Raw genomic sequence first — 26,378 nt, forward strand, 5'->3', positions numbered from 1 at the left:
CTGTGCCTCAAGTGCTAAAATAACATGTGGAAGGCAAAACTTTATGAATCCCTTTTCCACTTCTTTTTTTTCTCCCTGAAAGTCCGAAAAATTGAGACACTTGTGGCTTCTACAATGAGGTCGTTGAACGCTGCCGGCGAGTGGGCTCGTTACACAGAGCGGGCGGCGACCCTGCGGCTCCGGCCCCTCACGGGGAGTCCCGCAGCCCTGCGGCGGGTCCCGCTGCCCCGCGGCACCGAGAACACTCATCCCAGCACTGGGTACCGCACCTGCCGCATCCCTTCGCCCGCCTGGGCGGAGGCATCGAGCCCAAACGTGGCGGTGGAGGGCGGAGCGTGTTCCCGGGCCGCCCGCCAACCCGCCCCTCAGCCCGGCGGCCATTTTAGGGAGCGCTGCGGCGATCGCGCGGCGCCCTCTGGCGGCTGCCCGGCCATGAGCGGGCGGTCGCCCGTCATGAAGTCCGTTTTTGTCACCGTGGGCACCACCAGCTTTGATGACCTGATCGCAACTGTCTCCTCGCCGGCAGCCCTGCAGGTGAGGCGGCGGAGAGCTCCGCGGGCAGCCCCCCCGCGTCCCAGCGGCCTGTGTGCGGCGCCTCACCCGGGCGCCTGCGCACTGGGAGCTTTCCCGCCCTCTCCACCCTCCCGCCGGGGGTGTCTGAGGGGCGGGAGACGGGGGTACCGCGGGCGGTTTGGGGGTTGCCGAGGGGGCCTGTGATAATGGACTGAAGTGGCGGCGCTGGAGAAGGGACAGTCTGTGGCGCCAGGCCGCGGCTGGGGGGAGCAGTGGTAACGGGGAACAGGGCCAGGCGCCCCGATGTCTGACCCAGGGACACGCACACCCCGCTCCTCCCTCCCAGGTGCTGCGGAGCCGCGGCTACGGGCAGCTGGTGCTGCAGGTCGGGCGGGGCGCGCTGGAGCCGGCGCCAAGCGGTAGCGCGGCGGTGGCCGTGGAATCCTTCCGCTTCAAGAACTCGCTGGCCCGGGACCTGCGGAGGGCGGACCTGGTCATCAGCCACGCAGGTACAGCCCCGGCTGTTTGCCGAGCCCGTTCTGGGGCAGGAGGGGAGGTCGGCTGGGGGAAGTGTCTGCGGCTCGGGGGTGGGCTGGCAGGGAATGCCGAGTTGAATGTTCACCCTCCCGTTCGTGAAGTGCAAGTAAGATGATGCTCCATCTGTCAGGGCAAAAACTCATGGTGCTTTCTGTTTCTCCCGTAGGTGCAGGTAGTTGTCTGGAGACGCTAGAAGAAGGAAAACCACTAATAGTAGTAATAAACGAAAAGCTGATGGACAATCATCAGCTTGAACTGGCAAAACAGCTCCACAGAGACGGGCATGTCCTGTGCTGTAATTGCAGGTACGGAGCTGCTGTGGCTGTCCTGACTGCACAAGCAGTGTTCAGCACCATCACTCGGTGTTACTACAATATTGAAAATGTAACAAGGAAATACACGTTGTTTTCCATAATAACCATTTGTTTGCAAGGCAGATTTTCCATAATGGATGGAAACCAAACTTACCAAGCTTTTTGACCATGACCGCTTTTTAATAGTTTTGTTTTTTGAGGACACATGTATTCAGATTGAAAGAAGAGCAATTTAAACCAAATAGAAGTGGTCAAATTTGGAATAGGTAGCATCCAAAAGGCACCTAACTGCTTCTTGCTTTCTCTGCTCTTTCTCACTAGTTGTTGGATTCTTTTTGGAATCTAGAAATGATACAACCCAGGCCTTCAGTTTGTAACCATGAGCCATAAGGAATAAACTTTTCCTTGTAGACTTAGGACTCCTTCATTTTGCTATGTGGATTTGCCTTGTAAAGGACTCTAACCGTTGACTATATAGATGTACCAACATAATAAAACTGGCTGGAGTATTTAGAACAAAACATAAGAATGGCCTTATTGATATGGACCAGGAGACCATGCAGCTCAGTATCCTATTTGCAGTGGCCATATGCAGATGCCCAGCCAAAAGTAGAAACAGAGTAGGAACATACAGTGCTTCCTTGCTTACTTTCCCTCCAGTGCTCTTAAGTACTTTGATTTAGGGAAATTCTTAAATCAGATGCTGTCTGGTTAGTAACTTTCAATACCTCTTGTCTTCCAAGTATTTACTCAGGCTGCCCTTTTAACCAAGCTTCCTGAATCCACCACATCTTCTGACAAGTTTTACAAGTTTTACAGATCTACTGCCTGTCACGTCAGAGGAAAAAACAACCAACAAATAAACCACCAACCAACCAAACCTCCCCCTGCCCCAGTAAAAATAACCAACAACAAAACCACTAGCTCCCTTTGGCTGTGTTTATCCTGGCTCCTGTTAGTTTCGTTTACTCTCTTGGTTTGACTATATCTTACAGTTTTCTCTTTGCGTATGATTATTTGTGATAGATAGCACTCTATAAATAAGATGACCCCTAAATTGAAGGCAGAGGAAATGCAACTGCCACTGTTTAGTCTGCATCTTGTTTCTTTACCCTGCAAAAAGTATTTCATATGTTTCAGAGGAGCCTTCCAAGAAGACTAGGCCTGTCCCTTATATTGGGCAAGTTCCTTAAACTTATTATCTCTCTGCTTCTGACAGCTTTGGAGACAGGAAGGAATTTTGATTTCTTTTTGTTGAACAGCACCTACTATTTGAGCATTATTTGCATTCTAGTAATAGCAAGCTAACAGATTGATTTAGCTTTTCGTCTGGCTGTGTGTTAAATGGAAAACTATGGCATGTGTTCAAATAGGATGAAATTTCCTGGTGTGGTTTATGGTGAAGATCCTCAGATCTTGTTCAGTCTCCCAGCATTGCAACCACAGAGAAGATAAATTTAAGAGCTGAGGTTGTCAGCTCTGTGGTGCAGGTCAGAGTGTGTTCTCAGCAATGCTGCTTATGAGCCAGTGATGGTTGGGGCCCGCCGGTTGGTGGGGTCTCTTCCTTTCAGTACATGTCCTTGTTTTTGTTTCTGTGCTACAGAATTATGTATTTATCAATAGAAAGCAAAATGTGTGAAGAAAAATTTTCCCAAGGAGATAGGTATATATATATATTTTTTTTTTAATTTTTGGTTTTGGTTTGTTTTTACAGCACTCTTGTGGAGACACTGCAGTCGATGGACTTGTCAACTTTGAAACCTTTTCCTCCTGGACAGCCAGAAAAGTTTGCTTTGTTCTTGGATAAAGTTGTTGGGTTTCAATGAACAATATAGAGTAATAAAAATGTCAGAATAAAACCTTTCTCCTCTCCTAATGAGGCCTTCCATACTTAAAGAGTCCACCAACTGGGGCAAACCCTCAAAGAAAATGTCTGTTATTAAGAGACATTATGAAATGGTTTCCCGTTTAGTGCCAGTTCAGAGATATCTAACTTAAAAGAGTATAGTGCCATTAAGGAGCAGGGGGAGTATGAACTGTCTAGTTTCTTGGACAGACAGGTATTTACATCACAAAATCTGCACTGAGTTGGTAATTCCAGAGAGGAGGACAAGCTAGGTTATTTCTTCATGGCCGTGGCATGTATGCCGTGGTCTCTTGACCATATTTGCCTGGTACTAGTGGAAAGAAGTTGTCCTTGTTGATGTTCCCGTGATGTTCTGTTGGAGCGATAAAGGAGTCAGCATTCCGATTCAATGTGAATCACGCAAAGCCATTTATTACAGAAACAAGCCTCCTTATATACACAACTATTCTCTAATCACGTGTCCATGCTCCAAGCATGGATTCATTAAATGAGGATCATGGGCAGTCCACACACTGGAGCCCCACCTATGGTAGGTCCAGCGACTCACGCCATGCTGAGGCCCTGTTAATGAAGAAATGCCCCTCTTTCTCACAGCAGATTCTGTTCTCATCTTCTTGAAGTGGCCTTGAGATTCGTTTGGGCCTGACTAATTCAACAACATACCTCCATCTAACGAAACCCCTTCACAATGTTCTGCAAATGAGCAGATGCCTTCAGCTCTCATTTCATTTGTTTACAGAAGCAGTGAAAAGAGAATTTAAAAAGTGAGAGATTCAAGCCTCTTTAAAGGGAAAGGGCATGTGGTGAATCTGGGTGCAAGAGCTGCAAACCTGCTGCCAAACTGTCCACCAGCTGGCTCAGCTGGTTTGGGGTCATTAACTCCCAAACGTGGCCTATAGGAGAAGAATGGGATTGACAATGAGTCCATTTACATGGTGTTATCCCATCATTACCTCATCTGGACTTCTGTAAAGTGCAGTGTATTTGACGCTGATTGGAGCTCCTCATTTAAAATATCGAAATTGGCAACTGTGTTGATGCTACTGTCAATTTTTAAGATAAATATTTTGAAAAACAAAGGGGGGGGGTTAAACTTTGAGATCTTAATGCAGGCTGTGTGGTCTGTAATGCTCTAGAGTTGTGTCAGTGCATAGCTGGTGCTGACTGCCTTCTTGCAAGTACATTATGTCGGGTGGGGTTTTTTTGTTGTTGCTTAAAACAAGAAAAAGAAGCTCCTGAATCGGTGCATCTGATGTCAGTGCAGTTTTTAATAGCAAGTTAAATGTACATAGAGGCATTCTAATCAAGCAGAAGGGCTATATATGGAATAAATAATGCTGCACAGTACAAGAGTCATTTTTGCTGATTCCCAAAGTTTTGCCCAAAAACTTTATTAGGAGCAGCTAAGATTTTCCATTCCCTAACAATTTCTGTAGATCTGTTGTTATTCCAAATTTACCGTGAGCTGCTTCTCTGCGTGTCTGAGAGCACACAGGAACATCACAGCAAATTTTTAACATAACCATTTGACTTTTTTCCACTAGTTACTTGCAGCCACAGGCACATCAAGCAATGCAGCTGGAAGGAGTTAACTCGGCAAGGACTCCCCGCTCGTCCCGAGGCAGGTCCTGGAGGAGACGAGCTCTGTTGAGGCTCCTTTGGCGGGTGGGGGGACAGAGGAAACGACCCCACGGTGCCCGGGCGTTAAGCGGGAGAGCAGGGCAGGTATTGGGGGCTCTTCTGGGGAGGGCACTTTCGGGCAGTTCGCAGGGAAAGGGAAGCGGGCGCAGCTGTGCCGGGGGCCAGCGAAGCCTGCGGGGGTCGGCGGGCTGGGGCCCGGCGGGCCGGGGCCGCGCTGCACAGGTGGGCGCGTTCCCTCTTAAGCAGCAGCCGCGCGCCCTCGTGCCACGCGCAGCGCAGCGCTCCGCGCGGGGCCCCTCAGCGCCGCTTCTGCCGTTGCCGCTCCGGCCCTCGGCGCCCGGGGAGGATGCAGAAGGGCTGGAAGAAGTACTTCGGGCAGAAGTCTTTCAGCGAGGTGGCCATGGATGAGTACCTGGCCAGCCTGGGGCTGTACCGCAAGATGACGGCCAAGGACGCCTCCTGCCTCTTCCGAGCCGTCTCAGAGCAGGTGGGCGGCAGTGGTGATGGTGTCGGGGGGAGCCGGGGCCTTGAGGGCCCGGCCGGGGCTGGCGGGGCAGGTGGTGTCCGCTGCAGGCCCACAGATGGGGGCGCTCTGGGAGACCCCCTCGGGGTGCCCGGGGTGAGGTGTGGTGGGCAGGAGTGTGTGTGGGGACGGGTGCGATCAGCCCCGCTCTCTCCTGGGTCACTGGGGCTTCCCTCAGCCTCTCCCCCAAGTGCTGGTGCCGTGCTGCAGTGTCTCCCTGTCTTATGGGATGTTTTGTGGTGGTGTTAATAAAATAAACCTAACGTGAAGCATACATTAAACTGCAGTTTTCCCCTTCATTCTTTAATAACTACTATTTTTTCAGCTGTTTTCATCACAAATTCATCACACAGAGGTTAGAAAAGCTTGTGTCTCGTTCATGAGGGAGCACCAGCCTAAGTTTGAATCCGTAAGTAATGCATGTGTTAGGCCGATTTGCACATGTGGCTGGGAAGTAATGCGGGAGGGGGTGAGTGGTTTAGCCATAAAATACCCCCATAAACATGTGCACTGACAACAATGCTTTGCTAGGCTTGAGCCATGGAAGGGAAGGGGCAAGGTGATTACTTGCTTACCTGAGTTTCAGTCACATAAGTTGTGTTTGATTTTGTATTTCTGAAATCAAGCAAGTTACTATTACCCACATAACCAGGAGGGTGCCAGCTATTTATGTAGTATATTCTCTATGGAGCAACCATCGCAGAATTTAGGAGGTAGGAAATACGTGAGATTTTGGAGTAAGAACAAAAGGTCATGGAAGACTTCACAATATGTTTAGTTGTTGCATAAAGTCAAGCTTTTCTTTATTTTCTTTTTGGCTGGTTAGTTGGTTTTGTGTGGGTGTGTGTGTGGCATGGTTTTGTGTGGTGTTGGGATTTATTTATTTATTTTTAATATGTATGTTTTGTTTTCTGCCTGTGACGATTGCGAAGAGCTTAATCTAATCTAGGAGGGAGATGAGTCGCTGAGTATTGCTCAGACTCACACTCTCAGTTTTTTTTAGGATGTCTTGGTATTTCTGTTTTGGTACCCCAAATCATTCCCATGGTGTAAGGCAGGAAATAGCTAGAGTCATACCCTCAGTCAGACCACAGCCCTTCAGAACCCCAAAATGACAGGAATTGGTAGACTAGTCCCAAATTTGGTGTATTCCCCCCCCGCCCTGCTTCAACAGCTAGTAACATATGGCATAGTGTTTAGGTTTAACTTTGCTTTCCAACTGGCTAAGTTTTTCTATTTGTTTTCTTCTTTGTTTTGTTGAAAGTATGTGGAGGGATCATTTGAGAAATACCTTGAACGACTAGGAGATCCAAAGGTAAGTCTGATCTAATACTTGTCAAGAGATCAAAATTTGAGGAGACTAGAACAGGAGAGTAATTAGATGATGGTTTAAAATGTGTTAGTTTGAGGTATCTGATTTGGGTCTCATTTGCATAGGTAATACTGCAGATTTATACTGAATATTCACAGGTATAAGCAGTATTGGTTTTAGTGGGGAGTTTGTTTTGGTGCAAAGGAGCAATCTATGCAGACTCAACAGTATAGCTGAGGCCCCTTGTGAGCCTTATTCATAATTGTAATTATTCTCTAAGAAGGAAAGAGCAAAACATGTGGAATGTACCTCACATAAAATGTTTATCAGGCTTTGTGATCCCTTGCCTTTTTCCTTTACCCCCAGGCTTGAATGCTCAAGTTCAAACTTTTTATTTTGTTAGACTTTAACCAACAACTATGGTGAAAGCAGCAGTCTCTGAAACAAACGTAGTGTTTTTAATAATAAAAATGTGACTTGAGTGATATGTTTAAGAGTTGCTGCCAGAACTAGCTCTATCTTACTCTGCTTGGTAATTGTGGCCATCCCATGTTGCAGACTTGAATATCTCAACTCTCAATGCACTGATTGCTTGTTTTAACAAATGGATGAGTTTGGTTACGTGATGTAATACTACAGAGAGCTAGAATAAAGTTCTTGGTGTTGAAGACAGCTCTGCTATTTTATGTAATCTCATAATCTTGTGTAGGAAAGCGCTGGCCAACTGGAAATGAGTGCTCTATCAGTCATGTACAAGTAAGTGGCTCTTTCTTAAGTTACACTTTGTTTTGAATTTGATGGTGTTTGGGTTCTGGCCTCAGAACCTTTGATTTGCTTGTTGCAGAGATGCTGATGTGTGAAACATTGTAAGAAATGCTACCCTAAGTTAAACTAATATATAAATGGGTGCCATCACAGCCCATGTTCTTACAGTGTGGATCAAGGGGAGGATCAGTTTCCAGTGATGTTTGTTTGTTTTCTTTTTGCTACTGTTAAACTCTGAAGTCAAGTGTTTCTTTCTAGTAGCTGAAGGATGGAAAATGGGAAAAAACAAAGAACTGTGTGTAGTGGAAACACTGTTTGGTAGTTATAAGCATACCTAAAACTCAGGTAGTTGTCCTTAAAAGCTCCGTTAGTGAGGAATACTTGCCCTACTTGGTGCTTAAACCCTGATATTTATTTCAAAGGTAACATAAGCCTGTGAAGATGCTGCTGTCTTGCTAAAAATGCTGCCATTCCATAACAATTCCAGTGTTAAAAGGAAGAACCCTCCCTTTGCAGGCTCCTTCTCTTCCAGTACTAAAGGAACAAACTGAAAACTGAAGTTTTGCAGGAGTAACTTGTTCCCTGTACTGAGACTCTAATCCTTTTGCCAGGTGACTAAGACTTGTCTCAGTGTCTGAGCACCTTGCCAAAAGAATAAGTACTTGACCTAATCTGTGACTAAATATAATGGTCTTTCACAGATAACTTTTGTTCCCCTAAGATGCGTAGTGTTTGCTCATTTAGCTGTTGCTGTATGGTGTAATTTGTTTATCAGGAAAAGTATTCTGTTTGACTCTTGTATAAACAAACAGTGGATTCTCAAAACAGCTCCATGCAAACGTCTTCATAACATGGTTCTAGTAAGAGTGTGCTCTGTCACATCTTGTTTTTCCTTTGCTTACCTAGGCGAGACTTTGTACTGTACCGGTACCCTGGAAAGCCACCCATTTATGCTACAGACAATGGCTTTGAAGACAAGGTGAGGAGAAGTGAGGCAGTTTGCTACCCCTGAATCCTAGTTACCTCCAGTTCTGCTTAGCTGTAAAAACTTGTCACTGGAATTGAGCTCTTGTAACTCCAGTATTTTGCGTACCTGAACAAAACCCCGAAGCTGACTTAGGCTCATCGAAGGAGCACAGTATTTGCACAACAGTTAATTCAATTATAATAGCTTTACTTCCCATCTGAGGGATGGAAAGAAGTTTAATTTTTGCAGGAAGAGGCACCATCACAACTCCAGGATATTTTTACATGTTTCTGAAATGTTTTGGGGTAAAAACACTTCCCAGTAGCAGTTTGACTGATCTGACAGGGTAGAATGAAATATCTGGGTTGAGTTGAAGAGCAGAACAAGATACCGTTATCATACTGGCGAAGAGAAGGTGTTCTCCCCACCCCCAGTACCTCTCTTCCTGAACTCGGATTAGATGTACAGCCTTTCTTCCTGAAAAGGTGAAGTTGATGGAAATTAATCTAACAAACTGATTAATTTCAGTGACGTACAAATTGAACCAAATTAAGAATGGGAGCTAATGGCACGGCTTATCTACACAAGAATTACTGCTGGGCACAAAAGGAACAAAAAGGAGAAATACTGTATCAGACCTCTCTTGCTTTTTCTGCAGTTGTGTAGATGTGCCCACACAGTTATGTGGCTGGCTCAAGCATGAGGCCAGTGAAGTTGCTGCAGTATGGATTTCAGCATGGGCTACTATATTTGCCAAAGTGGCTAGTGTGCTATGAAATCCGTGCTGCTGCAGCTGTTCTTCTCTGTTGGTTAGTATTACTCTCTTCGTTGACATGTGCTTCTTTATTTTTCAGTGTAGTTTCCTGTGTAGCTTAATCTAATTCCAAAATGATCTAACTTTTAAAATCAAGCAGAGTGGTCTCAATCCATATTTGTCCTCAAAGGCTTTACTGCCACAGCTCTCATTAAGTGTTGACAGCTGCCTGTCATTAGGCTGCATGTACAGGCAGCAACTCTTTCTGGTGTTGCTCATTCTCACTATGAGATGAGAGCTTGGGTTGGCAGAAAACATGGTGCACACTGAATTAAAAGCCCTGGCAGTTGGCTGTGGTCACATGCTAACGTGGGGTTCGATGGTGTAGCATTGCATATGTTGCAGAAAGCATGTACCTTCAAAAGGCAGCAGAATATTGCTTATTAAAAGCAGGGCTTTGTTGAGGACTAGAGGAGTAGATGCTCTTTGAGATCCTCAGGTAGGAAAGGGTAAAATATGCCTTTGGTACTGGACACTGTATCTCAGGGGTACTGCATTTAATGGCTTGTATTTTTACCTCTTGAAAAATTGGTAGTTTCAGAGGTATGCTGGAAACAAATTCTTATTTCATGTTTAATACAGTACAATGTGCAAATTGATAGTTTGTATGATAGACAAACTTATTTGGAGGCTTTACGTAGAATTCAGTTTTAAGCTGATTCTACAGTTTTTTGTATTTATATTGAGAATATTTATTGTTTTCATGGTAAGCTGGTGTCACCTGTAGAATGAAAGAATAATGTTGTCTTGAACTAGGATATCAAATAGAAAACATTAGGTTTGACACAATTACAGCCTTAAAGCCAACCTTATTTTTATTTTCCCAGATTTTATTGTGCTGTTCCGGCAATGGCCATTATGACTCGGTGTATACAAAACAATTCCAGGAAAATGCTGCTATTTGCCAGGGTAAACTTGAAATCATTTTTCTATGGAAGAGAATTATGTGTTTTCAGAAGATTATAGGCAGTGTTTGTTTTGGTTTTCAGGGATGGGGAGGAGAGAGGTGGAAGCTCATTTATTGTATATTAATATATACATATACTCATTATTCTGTCTGTTAAGTGGGTTATTGTTCCAAATGACTTCCAGAGGTCACTTCTTCCCACCCAAATTATTTTATGATCCTCTACTTATTTTGATTTAATATAATTAGAGCCTTGTAACACAGATAATATCTGCAAATATGTTTACCTTGAAAATTGCAGCTGTTCTTATGGATCTGATATTATCTTAATTTGTTTTGAGTTCTGTGTTGATTTGTCCAGCTGTATTATATGAGATCCTGTACAAAGATGTGTTTGGCATGGATGAGGAAGAATTAAGGTCTGCAGTTGAGGTGTTTCGAAGTGGATCCAAGAAGAACAGAAACACTGGCTGTGTAGGAAGTGAGGATGCAAACTTTGATTGTCTTCATGAAAAAGTGTCCAGAAATCCATCAGAAAAGAGGTAATATTTTGGGAATGGGGATGCGGTAAAAGGAAAGCAAAAGGAAAAAGTTGGAAAAATTGCTTTTTGCTAGGTTTTTAAGTTTCTTTGAATGTTCATGGGATAGTAACTCTTCTTTTTTTCCTGCCTCATAACACAAACGTGAAGTGTATTATGGAAGAGAGCGTGCTTTCCTTGGAGCTGGGAAGTGTCACGTAATTGAACATCCTCTGCTGCTGGCTGTTATAGTTACGTGTTGCCCTGTAAAATGACAGTTTTTTTAAAATAAAATTGTTCCTTATGTCATCAGAGTTGTTTTTTATTTGAGAAGCTGTCATTACTCTTCTAAACCTCTATAGCTCTGCAGAGGCAATAGCGTATTGAAAAAGTGAGCTCTGCTTTATTTTTTTGTTTGTCCTTCTAAATGGAATTGCACCCCGAATAGACTATTAAATGATGACATCATTCAAGTCTGTTGAATCACTGGGGATGAGGGGAACAGGCAGAATGTACCTATAGAAACCGTTGCATCCTGTGTTGTTCAAGTCACTAGAAAGGCCTGACTGAATGCTTGCAGATGGCATTGGTTTGATAGGACTTAAAACAGTGTCTCGTTATACTTGACAGTGCAAGAGTTTAACCAGTCAGTGGGATCATCTTCAGCCTTTCCTAATGCCAGCAGTAGCCCTCAGTAGCGGTGGGTGTTGGAACAAGTAAAGGTCATGTTCTTGAAACTTGGAAAAGGGTTGTCCTGTACTGCTTCCCAGCGGTGGTTAGTGTTTAAAGCGAAATCTACCACTTGATGGCACCATGGTGCTTTTTCAGATTGTGTGAACAGTTGGTTGTTTTTAATCCTGCCTAGAAATTATGCATGGTATCTTTGGTAATCTTATTTTCAATTACTTAGAGTGGACGACTGGGAAGGCAATGATACTGACAATCCACAGGAAGATCAGTTCAAACAAACCATTGAAGAAGAAAAGGTTTGTCAGTTAGGGAAGAATTCCTTATGGTGGGTTGTTTTTGTTGTATGATGTTACCCTTGTTAGGGCTAAACCCTATTTTCAATTTATTTAAAAAAAAAAGACTTTTTGGAAAGTGGATGGCTTATTTCTTGCATCTGCTTTTCTTTTGGTTTTGCCCTTGAGCTTGTATTAAATTTGATAAGGCTTTTGCCTTTGAGTTTAGCTTCTTCTTCTCTAGCTAATATTTTTTTTTTCCCCCGAAGATGGAGCTTAGCAAATATTTCCAAGTTTGCTGCTTGTTTTTCCCTGAAATGGTTTTAATCAGTTTGCTTTTGGTTTGAACACAGTATAAATCACTTTGGAGCTGGTTTAGAAACTCTATAGAAACCTGTTTTCAGATACAGCAACTGAAATTCCCCACAACTTTTGAAGCTATGGCTTTGTTGTTCTGGTCAGCTTCTTTTGATTCCTTTTGAGTAAAGGTGATGTTAAATATTGCCCTTGAATGTGTTTCTGACCTTTCCGAAGTCTGTCTGTTCAGCTTCTGAACGCCTAAGTGTGTTTGTATGTTCATGAGCACTAGTTTTTAGGCAAGTATAGTGGAAGTGAAAATTTTGGAAAACAGTGCATACATCTTAGAAGGGTCCGCAGGTGCTGGCAGGATAGAGACTGTGCTGAACGTCTTAAATGTGCTTGTTAATGCTCCATTTCAACTCTTTTTAGCTTCCAGAAAATCCATCAAAGATGCCAGTTCCTTATAAAGTCCTAAAGGCACTGGACCCTGAAATCTATCGAAATGTGGAATTTGATGTTTGGCTGGACAGCAGAAAAGGTATTTTTAAAAACGAGAAAACAAACAGCTTTTTCTGTACTAGACTCAGTTTTATATTTATGAATCTGAGGCCTATGTCACCTGTTTCTTTACCGCTGAAATGGGAAGGATACTGGTTAACCCAGCAGATACTTGTACTACATCTTCTTGCTAGTAGCTTGTTTCTTGGCCATATTTAAATAAGTACGAAATATACTGCTTCTGACATTGTATAAGGGCGATAAGGTTGCTAAAAATCTGACTGCTGCTGCTTGTTTGTTATAGTACAGGAAATAAGAGAACTTTAAGCAGAGTTTGGAATGCTGTGTTACCATTCTGTTGTATTGGAAATCATTCAAATTTGAGTTTTTTGTTGCATCATGTGTGTATGGATGACTGCTTTTTTAAAGCATGATTTTGTCTTCTGAGTTGTACAGTAATGAAGATCTCAAATTTAGCATTGAGATCTGTCAGATGAGATGAGTTTTCTCTTGCTTCCCAGCTTTCCTGGGCTTGAACTCTCTGGAGAGATTTCATGTTCTTCATGACTTGGGATAGGTTGCTGCTTTGTGGTGTATGCTCTTGCTGATCTGTAAAGCAAGAAGTTACTGAGAAAGTAGTTTTGAAGTAGTGACTTATCTGAGATGCTTTGCATGCTGAAGAACTCCAGCATTTTACAATTACATAAGCAATAATGAGGGTCATTAAAATTTTTGAAACAGAGTATAGTAACTAATTATCTGTGTAGAGTACTGATGTGCAGATAATCCCAGCAAAGTGGAGAAAAACCTACAGAAATCGAGCAGCAAGGAGACTTTAGGCAATGTTAGTTTTACCTGTATAACATGCAACATCCTCAATAGCAGCATTAATATTAAATTTAGGATTAACTTTCTACCATCACAAAAGACATTGTAGTATTGAAGTAGTAGTGCTACTTACTGCATTACCTGGATATTGTTGATCTCCTGTGTCTTAGTGTGGTATTGGTTTATTGTAAGAACATCTACAGTTACTTCACCATTAATGTGGGGAGTGTTCAGGTATGCATAGGATATATTTAACTCAATTGGCCGATAATTTGTAGTTGGATGTTGTCATGAAGTACTTGTAGGATACATGAAGAAAGAACAGCAGTTTAAAGGCTTTTTCTTTTTTATTTGTTTATTAATTTATTTTTAGAGCTTCAGAAAGCGGACTACATGGTGTTTGCTGGGAGACAGTACTATTTAGGAGACAAGTGTCAGGTTAGTACTCAAATGAGACTCAGTTATGATAAACTATTAAAACTGCTTTAAATGGAGTATGGCAAGCTGTAAAATCATGTGAAGTCATAGAATTTTCCGAGGCTTCTCATTATCTTCCTTGTAGCTATTAATCTGACTTTTAAATTTCATTTCTTTTGAAAAATGTATGCTTAAATGTAGGGTAGTGTGAAGGAAAAGCTGCTTGGAAATTAATTACGAACCAGTGCTATACATTCCATGAATGTGGAAGTTCTAGACTGAGACCTCAAAATGCACAGGGTGTGGATTTGAGGTCATTTTCTGTTAGATTTTCACTGGGGGTCAGCTAGAACTCTAGACAGCCTTCTGCTTCTCAACAGTAAGGCAGCAAATATTTCCATAAAATAGAAAGAGAAGAGCTAAAAAGGGAGCAGTAGCATGACGTGGCCAGGGAATGCTGAAAGGAAGGTCAGCTTTCTTTGTATCCCAATGTTGTTGATAGTGAGGGTGCTCTTTTTTTATCACTGAGGTAGTGCTCAGTGGCTTGTTTCTAGTTGAGTAGAGCTTTCCAATTTCCTATTTTATCTTATATTCTTCTCAAGTTCTTAAATAGTGGTCTTCCTTGGAACTTACCTGCTTGGCACAGTGTATGAAAGTAAGTTAGAAAGCAAGTATCTTCTTACGTCTCGGTCGCGCACGAGACTGCCTTTTTTGCTTTTTCCTCCTTCCTCCCTGGAGTTAGTACAGTGCTCTTTATTTTGCCTGCTATTTTGAAGAAGTATTTGAGACTCTTGGGCCAGCCCTGTAACGTAGGATCAGCTGGGAGCAGCCTTTGCTGATAGTGGTTTGTAGCCAGTATTTTGAATCCCGTGATACAGTTTGGCTTTTTTAGAGCTTCTCTTGTTCTCTCTGCAGGTACGTCTGGAGCCTGGAGGTAAGTATTATAATGCTCATATCCAGGAAGTCGGACAGGATGGCAGCACGTTGACTGTATTCGTTGAGGAGCTGGCAGAAAAGTAAGCAGTCTGATGATGACTTTGTGTTTGAACTCTTTCTGGTTGAGTTTATGTATTCAGAGATGTTTAGAGTAGGATTGTTAAGGTACTTTGAAAAGACAATGTAGGCTTTTAAATATAATAAAGCGAGGCTTTGCTTCCTTGTTGGCTATCATTCTTCAAATAGAATGTTGCAGGAAATTCTTTTTCTTGGGGTTTTTAATGACCAAAATCATTATTGTAATGCTTTCTGTGGAATCTTGCTGCTCTTTCTTCTCCGGAATGTGAAGGTGATCTTTGCAGTTGGGCTTAATTCAGGGATAGCAAACTACCCTCTGCAGTTTCTCTGGAGTTTTTATGTTGTACTTAATTAAATAATTGACACTTCTGTTGAGTCTAATCATTTTCTTCACTTCTGCTGTTCAAGGCATTCACCCTTTTCCAAACCAAGTATTCAGCTTGATGACATATTGCAAAAATCCTGTGTTGTGAAATACTTTCAGGTGTACCTCTGGAGGTGTACAAGTGCAGGGCAGGAAGACTTGACCCAGGCAGTCAATAGTGTTGAGGCTAAATCCTAGCTTTCCTGTTTTAATGAACAATTATCAGTAACATGTACTTGTTGTCAGAGAAACTGATTGGATTTTTGTTGTTTCTGCAAGCTCCCTACACTCTTAACTTTGTGGATTTTTCTATTTTCTTCTTAGTGTTGCCTCAGCTTAATGTTATTGTGCAGTTCTGCGCAGTGTATCCTTGTGGCACTGCTAACATCAGTATTCTGTGTGTAGGCATACAGTTCCTTTGGCAAACTTAAAACCAGTGACACAAGTGGCACCTGTCCTTGCTTGGAATATGGTTCCCAGCCGAAAAGGAGGAACCTATCATAAAATATCAGGTGGATACTTCTCAGGAATAGGTTTGTACAAGGTTTTCACAAGCATTCCTTCCCTGGGGACCCAGGGGGAGTTGAGGAGATGCTTTTGACAGTTTTGACAGTAGCAGTCTTTTGATATGGGAAGTAACTCAATTAAGCCTGTGACATAAAATTTGGTCACTACAGGAGTTTGATGTAAAGTGAGCTTCAGACAGAGGGATGAATTTGCCTTTGCAAAAGAGAAAATCCATTGAAAAATACATAGCAAAGTTGGGATTGCTCAAAATTAGCCAGGAAAAAACTGGTGCTTGAGAAACACATATCAAAACCAAGTCTGTGAACCAAAAAGCTTGTCTGATTTGGCTTTAGCTGCGATGCATGGGTGGATTAGGGCTTCTCCAGCCAATTAATTATGGATTGTATTTGTTTGATTTGGATTTTTTTTTTTGTAATAAATAAATGCAGCCTTCATAAAGACTTTTAACACTGAGAGTAGCGGTTTGATTAGCTGAAGTTGTGAAGGTATTCACATGTGAGTTGCTTGTATTCTGCTCATAACTTAGAATGCCCACTTGAGCTTTCAAAGTAAGGGTATGAAGTTTAAATACACGTTTTCTGGGATAGGCCACTGGCTGTGTCTTTTCCATGTATCCAAATACTGACTCTTCCCAAATGTTAAAGAGAACATAAATCTGGAGTGAGCTGTTTAAGGTGTAAATATCTCTCTTTTCTGTCCTCAACTGAAACTGCAGAAATGGATATGAAAACACGGAAGAGAATGCTTAAGAAAGTTCGTGGAAAGGAAGTCTTTATGACTGTGGCTTATACCAGGGGTCAGCCAGTTCTTCCACCCCGGCTACAGCACAGTGTTCCTTCAGGGCGCTCTCCGGTTCACTGCTCCCAGGGTGGTGGAAACATGGTGCCTTACGAACACTATCATCCTCAGAATCCTCCTCAGAGCCACAGCCGTGGATTTGGGGTGCCAAGGTATGAAGCCTTGAAAATCTGAGGTCACTACTTGTTTTCTGTTCATTCTTGCTGCAGACCAGTTAGGAGAGAGTTTGTGCTGTTGAACAGGTAAACTACAAGTGAGTTCCATCTCAGAGACACTTCCTGGTAATTGCACCTTTTCCCCTTTAAACTTAGGGGATCTGCCCGATTTATAAACAGGCACAACATGGTTGGTCCTCAAATAGCATTGTGCCCCAGTCCAGGAAAGAGATGCTATCAGAGCTATGACAATTTCTCCTGCAGGCCCTGGTAAGTGACTATAAACCTCTTTCCAGAAGTTGCTCTCAAAGAGGTGGGGAGAATGGTGGTACGTGGAGGGTTGAGTTGGCTGTTAATGGCACAGTGTCAAACAATGGGTTTCTGAGTTGCAAGTGAGTAAGGAAGCCAAGGTGAAAGTGCAGACAGTGGTGATTCTTAACCTCCTTTCTTGTTTTTGAAGCTCCTACAGCCGTAGCCGCCGCCAGATGCAGGGCGTGAACAAGGACTGTCAGTATGGGTTTGTAGCAGGGCCTGAAGAGGAGTTGCAAGGACCAGAAGAAACAATAACTTTCTATGAAGTTGAAGGAGAGGGTGATGCTGCGTTTCCTCCTTTACCAGTGAGTTATGAACAAGGGGTAGGTTAAATGCTCTGAAGAGGAGGGCGGAGAGGGAAGCTGTGCAAGTGTGCAGCACTTCTTTACCTAAACATACCTCAGCACTTTATCTTTTCCTTAATTTTTTCTTGGACTGAGTTTTGGCAGTGAATGTGTTCTTGAGAAGGGAAGGCTGAAATGAATCTAGATAAATTAACCTAGATCCTGTAGAAGCTGCTCAGAGCCTCAGTTTTCTCAGTGTTCCCTTTTATTCTCTGTCTCTTCCCTGGCAACACTTGTTTTCTCTTTAGTGTATTTTCACAGAAGTAGGGTTGTGTTTCTCCTTTCTATTGCAGTTTGAAAACAAACCAGAAATCCCTTCCTGGTGTGGTTGTCTGTCTTGCTCTAAAGATTGTGGGAGGAAGCTTTTGACTTGTTTGCAACACTGTAATTTATCTTTTGTGTAACTGTATTCAGAAACTGTATAGCAATAGTCTGGGTTGTTCCTGTGAATTCATAGTTGTGATGGTTTGGGCTTGCGTGTTGTTCCTGAGGCAGTTTCTTCTGCTGCAAAAATGAGATTTTTTTGAATTTTCTCCTAAACCAGGCGTTCTGTGGTGTTGTAGATGAAGTAGCACAGTGTATTCTTAGACTTTACAAATAAAAGAAAAGCATTTATTTTAATCTAAGCTTAGTACAAAGCTGGATATGCTACAAAAATCAATTGATATTTAGGTACCTGAATAGGAAAGCAGATCTTGAAAACAAACCAATAGAACATCTTAGCTTTGAGTTTCTTTTTACTGTGTCAAACAGTGAACTTAACAAATGTTAGACTTGTGTTTAAATGAGAGAGGATACCTGCTCAGGGCTGTTTCAGCAGCAGCTGGTTTTTAATTTCTCCTCATGTTCTAGATCTGTAATCTTTGCTTTGATTTTCCTCCTAGTGTGTCAAGGAATAAGGACAGATAATCCTGCACTTCCTTTTTTGACATGAAATCAATTCAGCTTACTAGCTTTTCCTCTCCATTGTGAGAGTAGATACCTGCAGCTCCTAATTAACAGTTTTTCATGTTTGTTCAGTGACTTTGTTCCTGTCGATGCCAAAGCCTTTTCTGTCTCTTCCTTGTCTTGTTTAATAAAGGAATGTAACGTTTCCTGGGGAAAGATGCGTCTCGCAGGAAACTGCCATCCTACTGGAGGCCTGGTGGGAGAATCTTCTGAGTTACCACTTCTGCTTCAACCTGGGAAAGCTCACAAGCCTCTCTGAGCACTTTATCGGTCTCATAGTCACCATGTCTTCTGAGGAGAATTTTGTCACCTTAGCCATCACAAAAGAGTGAATCAACTTCCTTTGCTTGAATGTCTCAGTCTATATTCCTGCTTTAGAGAACTCTCTGTTTTAATTTGTAGTGCAGCTAAGGACTCAGTTCTGTGCAAAGACAAAGGATATGTGAAGTGTTAAAGGAGTCCTGTGGGAAACCTGGATGGGATGCTGCTCTCTGAAAGAGGTTTTGCCTGTGTGGGTCAAGTTAGTGCAGGCAGTGGTGTCCATGCCAGCAGCCACCCGCCAGTTTTACTAATTGTGACTAAAGAGAACACTTTTCCATGATAATGGGAGCATTTGGATGAACTGATCTGCTGAGGGTGTGGTGGGAGTGCTCCAGGATGAGGAATGCAGCAATGTATGTTGGGTGGTGGCAGTCTTGGCTGTTCTCTGGGGTCTGTTTCCTCCTTTTCAGTTTTATTTGAGCTTGAGATGAAGCTGGGTAGATTCTGTGAGGGAGCAACTTGACTGTTGTGTAGGACAGTGGTAGGTCTTAAAAAAATAAATTACTCTAAGTATGCTAGGCAGAACAAAAGGTAAAGGAAAGAAATGTGTCTGCAGCTGTTTTGTGGCCATCAAGGTACATGGGAATGGACACACAAATGGCAATTGTAGTTAGTTGCAGTTGCAGCAAGTTTGGTCTGCCAGCCTGTTTCTACTGTGTGTGTGTGTAGAGCATGGAAAATCCTTAAACTTTTTCTAAATGCACACTTCTGACTTTGCTTTTTAGAGCCAGGGTAGCCCTGCTCCTGTTGTCCATGGCCCAGCAGGATTTTGGGTAGCAAGGAGAGGCCAAAACTCTGTTCCATCTAACAGGCAGGCCTTGAATTCCTCAGAGGAGAAAGAAGAAACAAGTGAAAACGGTGAGTCCATAAAGGATTAGTCAGTGAAAAGAAAAAAACAGGTTTAGACCTTGAGAGTGCTTTTGTTTGTCAAAGCAGGTTTCTTACATCTCCTAAATACCTGTTTATTTTGAGCTTTGAATGTGCATGTGAGCACTTTATTTTTCGTCCTAGTCTGATAGAAAGGTGTCACTTCTGTTTAAGCTTGCTAGCCATCACCCTTGTGACTGCGTAGGTCCGTAGCAAGCTGAGTTGCTGCTTAACATTGCATGGTAATGGCAACCTTGATACTTGGTGAAATAACAAAATAAGCAGATCTTGAGTGTTTCTCTCCCTTTTGTGCTCTAAACAAGATGATACTGAAAGCAGCTTGTTAGTGGATGCACTGAAATGTAATTGTGCTAACTTTAAGCTTGTTTTTTTTCCCTGTAATCAAAGCTTCCTATTCTCTCCCTTGTAGGGAAATGTCATGAAGAATATATCTATGCACCTCCAGGTAAGTAAAACTTTAGTCTATGCTGATAGAACACTTGGTGAATGTAATGCATTCGTGATGATCTTTTTATAAGTTTCTGAAGGATTAGGTTTAATGTGACTTTTTTCAATTTATTTTGCTGATGCCCTCCAGATCCTGACTGTGAAACTGCAACAGTATTTAGTTCAGCAGAACCTACAGCAAACTTGGTAAGCTTTTGACACTGTCTGTTTGTATTAGGAATCTTTGAAGTGTTTGGCGTTCTTTATAGAAGCTGTCTTTGGATTCAGGCTTAATGTAGTAAGTCAGAGACTTATTTTGGAAGCACAGAATAATGGTTTCATTTATATGTTCACCCCCCTTTTCCTCCCTAAATGGTGAGGTTTTTATCTGAGTCTGCAGGTACAGTCTGGATTGTACTAGATATGTTAATGGTTTTTCACCTTCCCCTTTGCAAAGACAGAATTTGTATTTGCGTGTTCTTTTCTTCTTTTTCTGCTCCAGACAGTACTTAAGTCCTATTCCAGTTAGTAGTATTCCTCTGTTGTGGGACTGGAGAGGTCTCACCTCTGATAGAACTGACTTTGGAATATTTTCTTTTTCATCTGAAACTGAATCTTTAGTCACTTTCTGGTCTACAGTGGGTGTGAAAGTCAGTCCTGTGCATGTCAGAATAAAAGTGCTTTTGCTCAAGTTACAAAGGATCCTCTGTGTGTGTGCATAGTCCATAAGTATTTTGTATTAAGGGGTGTGGTGTGTTTGCCGTGTGACTTTTTTAACTCTTAAATGGACCATACTCTACTTTGGAATCTCTTCAGGAAGAAGGGGCAGTCTCTGAGTCACCTCAAGATGGAGTGGCTTCCTTCAGCTATCCCCAGAAGGTAGTATCTAGTACTTATTGTGGTAGCCCTCTGGAGAGGTGACAACTCTGCTTGATATGGGTCAGTTTATAGGGTCCCTCTACCTACCCCTTACCACATCTTGTAGCATTTAATACAATTTCCTATAAATACAAGCAAACCAGAAGGGTGAAAAGATGCCTTGCAGGTGTCTGCAACTCTAAACTGGTATTTTCAAGCCTTTACAGCTAGGACTTCCAAAATGCATTTTGTGAAGTGAGAATTTTTGAACTAAGTGATATTTCTGTAGCCTTTGTCAAAGCCAGCTGTAGAGGCAGTGTATTGAATGCTCTGACTCTTTTCCAGGTGATGGTGAACTCTGCAGCAATCTCAACCTCAACAGGTGTTTATGCTGCTCCAGCTACAGGCTTCTCTTCAAGTTCTGCTGCCTCCACTCCAGCCAGTGTTGCAACAGCAGTTCCCCCACAAACAGCAGTTCAGCCTGTTGTAGTATCTCCCCTTTCTATAGGGCGGCCAGGTAGAGTGCACATACTACAGCTGTGGACTTCGGGTGTCTTAAATTTTCACTTGCATCTTCCCCTCCTGTTTTGTGTGTTTTTTTTTCCTACCTACCCAAGACAAATGTTAAAAAAACTTAATAAAAAGCGGCATCATTTGCTGTGGCTTAAAGTGACTTAATAGTAGTTATAACTTCACTGCTGCTTTCTTGCTTTCATGTTTAGAAGAGGGACAGTTGTCCCTGAATTTGAATTTGCTTGGGAGTTGGAGGTGTCTGCTTTGGGTTCCCCCCTCAGCACCTTCAGCCATCAATGCCAAGTGTTCTGCTAGAAATTTCTTCTCAGAAGGCGGAAAGTCATGGCAGGTCCCTTCTCCCCATTTCATACCATTAATTTTCCTCGAGATATTTGTGCTGGGACTTTACTATCCCTTTCAACAGAGACACTGGCTGTGATGGTTCAGGATCCACATAAATGTCAAATTTGTTTTGTGTTTAGTTGACTCCTGCGCAAGGAGATCAAATTTGTGGTTTGTCACGTGGTGCACTTTACCACCTGAAATGCGGTGTTTACCTTGCTCTTGGGAAAAGGCTGTTAAGAAAAACATTTTTCCCTTCTGATAAAGAGTACTTTTCATGTCTTCTGTAACTCTTCATTTGGTATCCAAAAAAACCTCCACCTTCAGTTCTGCTCAGTTCTGTGTCTTTTCTCCTTGGTCTGTTTTTTTTTTCCTGTTCTGTATGGAAGTTTAGTCAGCACAGTTCTCTGAGCTGTCTACAAATGGAATACGAAGCTTGCAGAGAGACAATATGGTTAAGGCTTGTGAGACTGGAATTTGTCTTCTGGTTTTAGCATTTCTTCTGGGCTTCTTTTTAAGTGATTACTAAAGAGGACTTTGAATCTTGTATTGAGGGGCACTGAGATGACCAAGTGATGTGTACTTAATTGAATAACTTAGCATCTTGTTCATTTGACCTGCCATTGCAAATTTGACTTTTGTTTCCTCTTAATTGTAGTAGTTTCTTCAGTGCCATTCCCAGTTTACTCAGCTCCTCTTCCTCCAGTCAGCGAGGTGGGAGATGCTGGTGCCATTCTTCCACCTTACTCTTGTGATCCCAGTGGCAGTGATCTGCCTCGAGGTAAAGACGGTATTTTGTGCTTTTACTGCTGCTGCTCTTCAGCACACTTCTGACTTATCTTCTCCATGGAAACTTAATACCTATAGTGAGAAAAATGACTCTTTGCAGCTCGCAGGGAGTGAGGAATAATATTACAAATGCTTATGCTAAGAATGTTTTAGTATCTGGTTCTGAACAGCAAGTTCATATCTGACTGAAATAGGTGATTACTGCAGCTTTAGACAGCATCCTAAAGAAATTAATTCCAAGGGGGAGGCTATGTGGCTTCTGTACTGGTTCCTGGTGGAGTAATCATTTTTCTGATAACAGATTTAAAAAAACAAACCAAAACCAACTGTATTTGTGAAGCCCTGCTGTTGCACAGTTCAGTGGGATATTGTGGTGTTTTTCTGTAAGGCTGCAGGATGTCGTTCTGTAGTATCATAAAGCGTAAGGTCATCTTCCTTGGGTGCTTAACCTTTTCATATGCTGTCATCAATTATAAAGTGTTTAAGGTACTTTTTAGCCATTGAGTGGCAAGAGCGCAAAGACCAATGTAGTACCTAACAGCGGAGCAGCTCAAGAAACAGCTTTCAACTCTATCAGCTGAATTTGGGCTTCATTTTGGAAGTCATAATTATCAGTCAACTTGCTCTTAGAATGTAAGGGTATCAGCATGCCATGTGAGGTTGTGTCAGCCATGCTTGGTAAGCAGTGCAACAGTCATATACATATGATTTTCTTGTTATTAATTTATCCTCTCCATCTGTCATGTTTATGGCTCACAAGGCATGAATAGAGCCTGTAATTTAGAGAGCTTTGTTTAATAACCCAAAGATCTAGCTGTCTGGTGTCCTTACTGCAAGCCAAGTGCCTCTCAGCTACAGGAATAGCAGTACTGCTTGCTGTTGTGCTATGTAACTTCTTTTTCTCTAGGTGGGAAATGCTGTGAGGCCCAAGCATGCCACTGTTGCATCACTGCGCACATTTCAAGAGGCAGACAAAACTATTCTGTGATGCCATGTCTTGTCTTAGTTGATAAGGATTGTTAGTTGTGGTGCAGTTTTGGACAGCTATAGGAAAATGCTCTACCCTGTGTGTCCCTTTGCTCAGTCTTTTGACAATGCATTGGCTCAAACTGCTCTAAGGGTTAAAAATTTAGAAGGGCTGTGAAAGAAAGCTTGGTTATTCAGTGTTCTTGTGCTCTTGATAGCAAGATGGAGTTTGCCCTAATGTGTAGTGCTCAGGCTGGAGCAGAAATGCTCTGGATATAGGCTGGAGTTCAGTTATGGTTCGCTGTGTTGCCACAGCTTCAGCTATTTCTGCCCTTGCTGGCAGGGAGCATGGGGGGAGCTGGGTTTGGCAGCAGTGAGGCCAAGCTTAGAGGGAAGCCATAGCCTCCTCTGAAGAGCAGCAGTGCAAAACTGGCTGGTGCTTTATGATTTTTCTTGTTCAAGTAGTGGATATATCTCTGCACACTGGAGTGCATCAACTTTTAAAATATGACCCTGTACACTGGATGTGTTGGAAGTCTGTGTCTTGTACCTGGCTTGTTGTAATAGCAGTTTATGGATAACAGCAGATGACATGATTTTATCAGACTTCTTACCTTTAGTTCAAATTCCTGAATCTCCCATCTTCTCTGTTGGTGCAGAGAGGAGCATTTAATGCAGGGGTGAGTGAGGAAAAGAACTGGCTGCATGTATATAGGGTCTGTGAAATCTGAGTGTTCCTTTTTGCACTGTCTTGAAAAGCATAGTTTCTCTATAACTGTCTGATTTGATTTCTTCCTTTTTGTGACTATCTCTGTTACAGGTATATGACAGTTGTAGCTTTTATTGCATCAGAATGTAAAACTTTTGGGTTATATGGCAAAAATCTATTACTTCAAGATGGAACGTAAAATATTTTGGTAAGGCAAATTGTTTCCATTCTTGATTCAATGTGTTGCTATCTAAAGTAGCTCTGTTGTCCCTGTGTGAGACTTCCCTCAATCCTAGAGGGCTAATTTCAGATAAGATAGAGCTACCCTTGATGCCTACAGTTCAGGTAGCTATATCTGGTAGGTTGCAGAACAATGTTGGGCTGAAATGCTCTGGATTTTCAGTTGCATTGAGCATGTAACATGCTTGTCTTGTCAGAAGCTGCTCTGGAAAAAGGCAGGTTCCAAACCGCTGTGGCATGGCCCAAAGGGCTGCTGCTTTCACAGGTACTGCTAATGTCCTCTGTGGTAGGTCAGCTCTCTTGCAGGTGCTGTCAGTTCTTGGTTGTGTTGATCTTGAATACTCTGTTTCCCACTTCCGTGCCACACTAGTGTCACTCTAGATGATACTATGCAGACATCAGAGTTAATGGTTTTCAGCTTTAGTTGAATGCCCTTAACTGAGGCTTTTAGCACTTGGGAGAATTGGGTGTTAAGTGTGCTGACAAGAATCTGGAGTGGATGTGGATTAACAGCCTCTTCAGATCTGGCTGTAGTTCTTCAGCTGAGTCACTCCACCTAATACTGGCCATGTTCTTCTTGGCATAGACTAGAAATTTTTTTAAGGATTTTAAAATTGGTAGTCAATAAGGCATTGCACATAGTATTTTTATTGTCACACTGCTGTAGTATAACCTATGTGGCCTTTAAGTTAAGAAATCCAGAAGCTTTGGAGTAGTGCAGTGTAATGTATGTGAGTACACTTGACCTAGAGTTCTGTGCACTTTGCTAAAGATACTTGCAGGCCTGGTATAGATTGGGAGGGTGACTTGTCAACAGATTGAAGTCCTGGACTTGGGAGGAAGACCTGCCATGTGCCTCAATATTTGTTTGTACATCTGCACTCTGTTCCACTTTTCAATATCTCTTGGATTTTTTTTTTTTAATGGAGTTTAGGCCTTATGAAACATGTTTATTAACATGGTGACCTTAGGTGTCCTGCCCATGCTTGCCCCCTTATAATTGAATGAGCTGTTGATGAAAGACTACTCAATATTACTGTGTTGCGGAGACTGCAGTAGTGCTCAGGATTGACCAGAGCATCCAGTCAGCACAATAAAAATTTTATCATGGCTTTTGTCCTAATGCATTTTAAGATGAGATTTTTCTTTTTTAATCAATAGTCAACATGGTCTTCATATTTTCATGTCAGAGCAGTTACCTTTTTTTGACTTAGCTTTTGCTTCATAATGTAGTCATGTTTATTGAAGATTTGACTTCCAGATATCTAAAAGAAGAATCAAAACTGGTCTCCTACTGTACTGGCTTCTGTTTTAACATTCCACAGATGTCAATATTTCCAGTATCAGTTTGTCACTTCAGTCTTCCAGCTCTTCCTTTGTACTTTTATCACTGCTATGAAGCAGCTGTTTCATTCAGTTCTTATACTTGTTTTGCATAGATTTGCATAAACAATTGAAGAACAAAGTCAGGTTTTCTGTTTTGTGTGTGTGGGTTTTTTTTTTAAAGTTCCAAATGTGGATGCAATTTCAGCTAGATATTAAGAAATTGGTGCTTATGTGGGCCTTGGTGTTATTTGTGATGTTTTACTGGCTATGGTCAATGTCACAGCCATATCACCAGCCTTTTCAGGAGGAAGCTTACAGCTGTTAGATGTGAGGAAGGATCTGCGTGCACTTCCTAAAATAGCTGTGCAGATTGTAGCACTGATCAAATATGCTGAACAGTGAAAGACTTGAGAATTGGCAACAGCAACAACAAATCCTTGCATATTTCAATACTGAGGTTTGCGTTTCTGATCATTTCTGATGCTGTGCCTACCTGCGGCAAAAGACAACACAGGGCTGGGAAGGTGTGTGTGTGGTGGGTGGCTGGACAGGGGAGCAATGCAGAGCCAAGACCCTCGTCTGGGGGAAGCAGTGGTGGTAGGAAGATGATGTATGTGGTAACTCTGGAGGTGCTGCTCAGTCGAAGCCCTTAGTGGCTTGTTCCTTTTCAGTTGTCTCCCTGCTTTCCCTTTCAGCTCCCAGCAGTTCTAAAGCAAAGTGTGTGTGTGTGTGCATGCACATACAAACCTACTGCTGTGGAATAGATAACTTGGTCTTCCTGAGTCTTTAAAACAAATCTATATTTAATAAATCAACAGTTTTTCTCATGCACAGTTCCAGAACTGCATCATAAG

General features: G+C 42.4%; 1 protein-coding gene across 1 annotated transcript in view; it reads left to right on the plus strand.

The window, feature by feature from the left end:
- Positions 1–357: 357 nt before the first annotated feature.
- The window catches only part of ALG13 (ALG13 UDP-N-acetylglucosaminyltransferase subunit), a 30,323-nt gene continuing 4,302 nt past the window's right edge, over positions 358–26,378 (plus strand). Inside the window, exons 1-26 of the mRNA XM_071813344.1 lie at positions 358–534; positions 860–1,022; positions 1,217–1,355; positions 3,079–3,189; positions 4,776–4,852; positions 4,995–5,359; positions 5,721–5,804; positions 6,660–6,710; positions 7,417–7,463; positions 8,379–8,451; positions 10,081–10,162; positions 10,522–10,702; positions 11,589–11,664; positions 12,370–12,478; positions 13,640–13,704; positions 14,599–14,699; positions 15,467–15,594; positions 16,305–16,539; positions 16,699–16,812; positions 17,003–17,159; positions 19,193–19,325; positions 19,765–19,800; positions 19,933–19,988; positions 20,598–20,660; positions 20,985–21,156; positions 22,153–22,275. Coding sequence (XP_071669445.1) covers positions 433–534; positions 860–1,022; positions 1,217–1,355; positions 3,079–3,189; positions 4,776–4,852; positions 4,995–5,359; positions 5,721–5,804; positions 6,660–6,710; positions 7,417–7,463; positions 8,379–8,451; positions 10,081–10,162; positions 10,522–10,702; positions 11,589–11,664; positions 12,370–12,478; positions 13,640–13,704; positions 14,599–14,699; positions 15,467–15,594; positions 16,305–16,539; positions 16,699–16,812; positions 17,003–17,159; positions 19,193–19,325; positions 19,765–19,800; positions 19,933–19,988; positions 20,598–20,660; positions 20,985–21,156; positions 22,153–22,275 — 3,043 coding nt within the window. The 5' untranslated portion in view covers positions 358–432. The remainder of the gene's footprint in view (positions 535–859; positions 1,023–1,216; positions 1,356–3,078; positions 3,190–4,775; positions 4,853–4,994; positions 5,360–5,720; positions 5,805–6,659; positions 6,711–7,416; positions 7,464–8,378; positions 8,452–10,080; positions 10,163–10,521; positions 10,703–11,588; positions 11,665–12,369; positions 12,479–13,639; positions 13,705–14,598; positions 14,700–15,466; positions 15,595–16,304; positions 16,540–16,698; positions 16,813–17,002; positions 17,160–19,192; positions 19,326–19,764; positions 19,801–19,932; positions 19,989–20,597; positions 20,661–20,984; positions 21,157–22,152; positions 22,276–26,378) is intronic.

The sequence above is a fragment of the Patagioenas fasciata genome, chromosome 11 (assembly GCF_037038585.1).
Source record: "Patagioenas fasciata isolate bPatFas1 chromosome 11, bPatFas1.hap1, whole genome shotgun sequence".
NCBI classification, from domain to species: domain Eukaryota; kingdom Metazoa; phylum Chordata; class Aves; order Columbiformes; family Columbidae; genus Patagioenas; species Patagioenas fasciata.